The sequence below is a fragment of the Schistocerca serialis genome, chromosome 6 (genome assembly GCF_023864345.2).
Source record: "Schistocerca serialis cubense isolate TAMUIC-IGC-003099 chromosome 6, iqSchSeri2.2, whole genome shotgun sequence".
NCBI classification, from domain to species: domain Eukaryota; kingdom Metazoa; phylum Arthropoda; class Insecta; order Orthoptera; family Acrididae; genus Schistocerca; species Schistocerca serialis.
Window position 1 is genome coordinate 116,672,957 of NC_064643.1, and position 5,895 is coordinate 116,678,851.

The 5,895-nt window shown below is 43.6% G+C and overlaps 1 protein-coding gene across 1 annotated transcript; it reads right to left on the reverse strand.

The window, feature by feature from the left end:
* Positions 1 to 806: 806 nt before the first annotated feature.
* Positions 807 to 4,503, reverse strand: LOC126485110 (ankyrin homolog). The gene is made up of 2 exons (XM_050108740.1): positions 4,262 to 4,503; positions 807 to 1,298 (listed from the first exon to the last, which is right to left on the reverse strand). Exons 1-2 carry the CDS (start codon positions 4,405 to 4,407, stop codon positions 812 to 814), a joined length of 633 nt encoding a protein of 210 aa, XP_049964697.1. The 5' UTR covers positions 4,408 to 4,503; the 3' UTR covers positions 807 to 811.
* Between the last annotated feature and the right edge of the window lie 1,392 nt (positions 4,504 to 5,895).

Genomic DNA, 5,895 nt, shown 5'->3' on the forward strand with positions numbered 1-5,895 from the left:
TTTTAATATAAGCACTTCATTCTTGGTCATCCAGTCTTCTGACTTATTTTTCTCTGAACTTCGAACATCTTGCCCCATTTAACACTATCAGACACTATTTCTAGGTCAACAAATCCTATGAACATACCTTCATTTTTCTTCATTCTTGGTTTCATTATCAAGTAGAACATCAGAGTCACCTCTCTGGTGCCTTTACCTCTCCTAAAGCCAAAGTAAAGCCACACAGCGTAAATGACAGTAACGTGGGTATGGTGCAATTTACACAAGTTTAACAGGCTCATACCAACTAATTTTCGGTAGTCAAATAATGTAGAGGACAGGTTGTAACATGTTACAGGGATGAAGCCTGGTTATGTCATCAACAACCGCTGACAGTTCTGCATTTGTGTCCTAAAAGTGATTGGGTGCGTATGTGTCAAAATATTGGGGACTGTCGAAGACATCACGTGACTACAGTTCTGTAAGTTATATGAAAATTTTGTATGCCGTGAGAAACACGTTTTAAGTAGAGGTCTAGAGCTTATTGGTAATGGAGTATTTTTCAGCTGTTGTTGATTTTTGTTTAGGTTTCTGAAGAAATGTAGTGCTGACCATTTCATCAAAAAAAAGGTTATTTACATTACTTTAAGGACCACTCCCCTTATCGCTCTTGTTACAGTGTCTATTGCAGTAGTTTTATCCACTAGGTAATGATAGGTACAAAGGAATGATGAGAGGATTTATTTTTGTATTATTTATTTTAAATGTAATGGAAAGTCATGTAGCAAACTTTTGTTTTATTCCACATAATTATATTATAGGTCTGCAAGCTTCAAAATAGCATCTCTTCCAGGTGCTGGTGTTTATTCAGCCTGGCGTAGTCCAGGGAGGTCTTCCCCATGTTATCTCTGGCTCGCATCTCACTTCCTGCCTCCAGCAACACAGCCACCACGTCTGCGTGGCCACTGTGTGCTGCCGCGTGCAGAGGTGTCCCTCCCCAATGGTGCCTGGAGTTGGGATCAGCAGAGGACGCCAGGAGCATCTGTACCACAGCCGTGTGGCCATTGAATGCAGCCAAATGCAGAGGCGCGATCTTCCTGTGGTCTCTGGCGTCCACTTGGGCCCCGCCATCTACCAGGCACCTCACCGCCTCCGCATCTCCCCAGTATGCTGCCCAGTGGAGGGCGGTCCATCCACTCCAGTTCTCGTCTCTCGCCCCCACGTCTGCGCCTATCGCAAGGAGCTCCTGCAGCGCCCCCACTGTCCCCTGCTTAGCTGCCTGTATCAGCCTCCCGTCTCTCTCTCGTCCAGAAAGGTTCCTGCACAAAACATCGAGATTCTTATACCCTGCTGTAAACAATAAACACACACACATTCACACACATTCCTTCTCTCTATCTTTAAGCAGATTCTTGGGGATGCATTGTGTCTCAATGCATCAACAAAACCTGTAGGATCTGAGAGTAATCTTGGCTTTCTGAACACACTGTATATCTCGCAGCATCGATGTAATATCGAAAAATACCGTCTTGTCATTGGCATGTGACAACCTCACTATGACGATCCTACAAGACTATTCCTATATACCGACGCCACAAACTGTGTGTTTACATGTGGTTAAGAGCCAAATGAAGCAAATTCTTTATAAAGGCAGTTAAAAATAAAGTCCTTTTCTTATTCGGCCAATGGAGATGTTACAGCTGATAAATCTGCAATCCGTCATCCAAACACTATTTTCTTTCTATCAACGCTGTAAAAACATGTAGAAGCTGGTTTAGCCGTTTCAATTGGAAATGAGTCTGTATAAACAAATTACATTACTACTGGCTCATAGAATTCATATATTCGGGATTGATCTTGGTGCTCTGACAATTATGACAAAAACAAGAGGAAATGGATTACAACAGATATTATTGAGCGTATAGAGAACAGGAGATTATTCAAAAAATGTAACTGATGCACAAGGAAAAGCTGAATATAGAATACTAAGGAATTTAGTTAACAGAGAAGCTACGAAAGCAAAAGAAAATTTTTTTGAGGAAATGTGCAGGGAAATGGAAGAAAATACGAAAGAACTGACTTAGCCTACAGAACAGCAAATCAATTTTTTAACAAGCGTAAAACAACACTCTCTGGCACAATAGAAAATAAAGAGGGGAAAATGCTGTTTGGTGAAGACGTCGTGAAGAGATGGAAAGAATACATAGAGGAGTTGTACGTTGGAACACCTCTTTCGGAGGAAGAAATAGGAAGAGAAGAGCAAGTAGATGAAGATGACAAGGGAAATGACATTCTGCAAGAACAATTTGACAAAGCTCTCAAAGAATTAAAGGACAACAAAGCAATGGGTATTGATGACATCCCTGCAGAACTAATAAAGAATGCTGGTGACAGGATGAAACCGATGCTGCTTAAACGTATTAGGTCTATCTATAATACAGGAGACATACCGACAGACTTCCAGAAATGCGTCATTGTTCCTATACCAAAGAACGCTGCAGCTACAAAATGTGAACAGTACCAAACTTTGAGCCTAATATCACATGCATCAAAAATTCTAAAAAAAAATAGTTCTGAAGAGATTTGAAGAGAAGGTGGAGGGTATGCTGAGTGAAGATCAGTTTGGTTTCAGAAGGGGATTGGGAACAATAGAAGCGATTCTGGCAGTGAGACTCCTTGTCGAAAAGCAATCACATAGAAGCGATTCTGGCACTGAGACTCCTTGTCGAAAAGCAATCACAGAAAAATAAACCAACTTATATTGCGTTTGCAGATCTAGAAAAGACATCTGATGACGTTATCTGGCAAGAGCTTCACAGACTGAGCAGGTCAATAATGCATTGGCAGCAATGAGTTGATTCATAGAGTTGTTGGATGTCCTGCTGCGGGATATCGTCCCAAACTCTGTCCAACTGGCGCGTTAGATCGTCAAAATCCCGACCTGGTTCAAGTGCCCTACCCATAATGCTCCAGACGTTCTCAATTGGAGAGAGATCCGGCGGCCTTGCTGACCAAGGTAGGGTTTGGCAAGCACGAAGACAAGTAGTAGAAACTCTCGCCGTGTGCAGGCGGGCATTATCTTGCTGAAAAGTGATCCCAGGGTGGCTTACCGTGAAGAGTAACATAAATGGGGCGTAGAATATTGTCGACGTATCGCTGTATTGTGAAGGGTGTCATGGATGACAACCAGACGGGTCCTGCTATGAAAAGAAATGGCTCGGCAAACTATCTCTCCTGATTGTCCTACCATTTGGTAGGCGGCAAGCAGATTGGTATCCCCCCACTGTCCAGGCATCTTCACTGTTCACCAGGGCTCAGCTGGTTGCGGGACTCGTAACTGAAGACAATTCTACTCCAGTCAGTGAGATTCCAGGCAGTAGACGTGTCTGGAGGCACCCCAGACAGCAGTGGAGAACCAACCACAGCAGTGGAGTACCAACCTGACTCGCGACCATTACACAGCCTGAAAGCCAGGAGTGATGGTCTGGGGTGCCATTTCTTTTCATAGCGAGACCCCTTTGGTTGTCATCCTCGGCATCCTTACAGCACAACGGTGTGTCAACGATATTCTACCGTCCATTGTGTTGCCCTTCATGGCAAGCCATCCTGGGCTTGCATTTCGGCAAGATATTCCCACCCACACATCTTGAGAGTTTCTGCTACTTGTCTGCATGCTTGCCAAGCCCTACCTTGGCCAGAAAGATCGCCAGATCTTTCCCCAGTTGAGAACGATTGGAGGATTATGAGTAGGTCCCTCCAACCAGCTCGAGATTTGGACAGAATCTGGCACAGTATCCCTCAGGAGGGCATCCAACAACCCTCTGAATCAGTCCAAGCCAAATAACTGCATGCATAAGTGCCAGAGGTGGACTAACGTGTTATCGACTTGCTCAGTTTGTGAAATTCTTTCTCTTGAACAAATCATCCAATTTTTTCGAAAGTGTAATCAGTTGTTTGTACAAGACATCTACCAAGTTCTGTCCCATTTCGATAATTCTGTCCTGGTACGTCGTATTTTTTAGTGTATTTATATTCTGAATGGAACATAATACACACAATGAAGCTGAGGACGGATGCCGAAAATCTCTTTTATACACGATGACTCGAACGTCAAAATTCAGCACAGCCAAATGTATGAAACGAGCAATTGTTCTAGATAAATATGAACTACACTTTATCAAAATATAGCGAGATTTAATGTTTTGATCATGATACTTGATTAACACCACAATAAGTGGTATTATGAGTGTGGAGTATGTGAACATGCAGTGACGCAACTCACCGCATGGGGGAGGCTGTGGCTTCACCAGGCGAAGCTGTACGCTGGGGAATCGTGGGCAGCGCAGCTGTGACGTGAGCCTGGCTGGGGTCGCAGGGGAGCTGGCGGTGAGAGGCAGGGGTGGGCCCAACCTCTGTAGTGGCTGGCATAGCACCCTCATCCTCTGTAGTGGCTGGTCCACCCTCTGTAGTGGCTGGTCCACCCTCTGTAGTGGCTGGCCCACCCTCTGTAGTGGCCGGTCCACCCTCAATAGTGGCTGGTCCACCCTCTGTAGTGGCTGGCGGGCTGCACAGAGAGACACAGCATAGGTGAGCAAGTTCAAGTACGGACTAGATAGCTGCTTACTATAGGCAGGACTGCTTAGGGACTCTCTACAAGGATAATACACGCAGAACATACACTGCCTATGACAACAGTGGGTGCAATAATCAGTTTACACACTGCTTCTCCGGAGGTCTCGTCAGCTGTAGCTTATCATAACGAATAACAGGTGCCTCAAAACGAATCACAAGTATTTAAAGTTATGTACAAGGGTCAACAGTAATGCTGGAGTGATACCAGAAACTCTTCGACAGGACAGCTTGAATACATTACAACAACAAACACAGAAATTTGAAAGGCATAACCTTTAACAACATTCCATTAGAACTACCGACAACCTTGGGAGAGCCAGTCCTGACAAAACTCTACCATCTGGTGAGCAAGATGTATGAGACAGGCGAAATTCCCTCAGACTTCAAGAAGAATATAATAATTCCAATCCAAAAGAAAGCAGGTGTTAACAGATGTGAAAATTACCGAACAATCAGTTTAATAAGTCAAAGTTGCAAAATACTAACGCGAATTCTTTACAGACGAATGGAAAAACTGGTAGAAGCCGACCTCGGGGAAGATCAGTTTGGATTCCGTAGAAATACTGGAACGCTTACTGACCCTACGACTTATCTTAGAAGGAAGATTAAGGAAAGGCAAACCTACGTTTCTAGCATTTGTAGACTTAGAGAAAGCTTTTGACAATGTTGACTGGAATACTCTCTTTCAAATTCTGAGGGTGGCAGGGGTAAAATACAGGGAGCGAAACGCTATTTACAACTTGTACAAAAACCAGATGGCAGTTAAAGAGTCTAGGGACATGAAAGGGAAGCAGTGGTTGGGAAGGGAGTGAGACAGGGTTGAAGCCTCTCCCCGATGTTATTCAATCTGTATATTGAGCAAGCAGTAAAGGAAACAAAAGAAAAGTTCGGAGTAGGTATTAAAATCCATGGAGAAGCAATAAAAACTTCGAGGTTCGCCGACGACGTTGTAATTCTGTCAGAGACAGCAGAGGACTTGGAAGAGCAGTTGAACAGAATGGGCAGTGTCTTGAAAGTAGGATATAAGATGAATATCAACAAAAGCAAAACGAGGATAATGGAATGTAGTCGGGTTAACTCGGGTGATGCTGAGGCAATTAGATTAGGAAATGAGACAATTAAAGTAGTAAAGGAGTTTTGCTATTTGGGGAGCAAAATAACTGATGATGGTCGAAGTAGAGAGGATATAAAATGTAGACTGGCAATGGCAAGGAAAGTGTTTCTGAAGAAAAGAAATTTGTTAACATCGAGTATAGATTTAAGTGTTAGGGAGTCCTTTCTGAA

What these genes read in the sequence shown, in the direction of transcription:
- LOC126485110 (XM_050108740.1), bottom strand. Translation starts at nt 4,407, where the DNA reads ATGCCAGCCACTACAGAGGTTGGGCCCACCCCTGCCTCTCACCGCCAG. An exon ending in GCCACAGCCTCCCCCATGCG is followed by an intron (nt 1,299 to 4,261) that starts GTGAGTTGCGTC and finishes TGTTTTGTGCAG; the next exon opens with GAACCTTTCTGGACGAGAGA.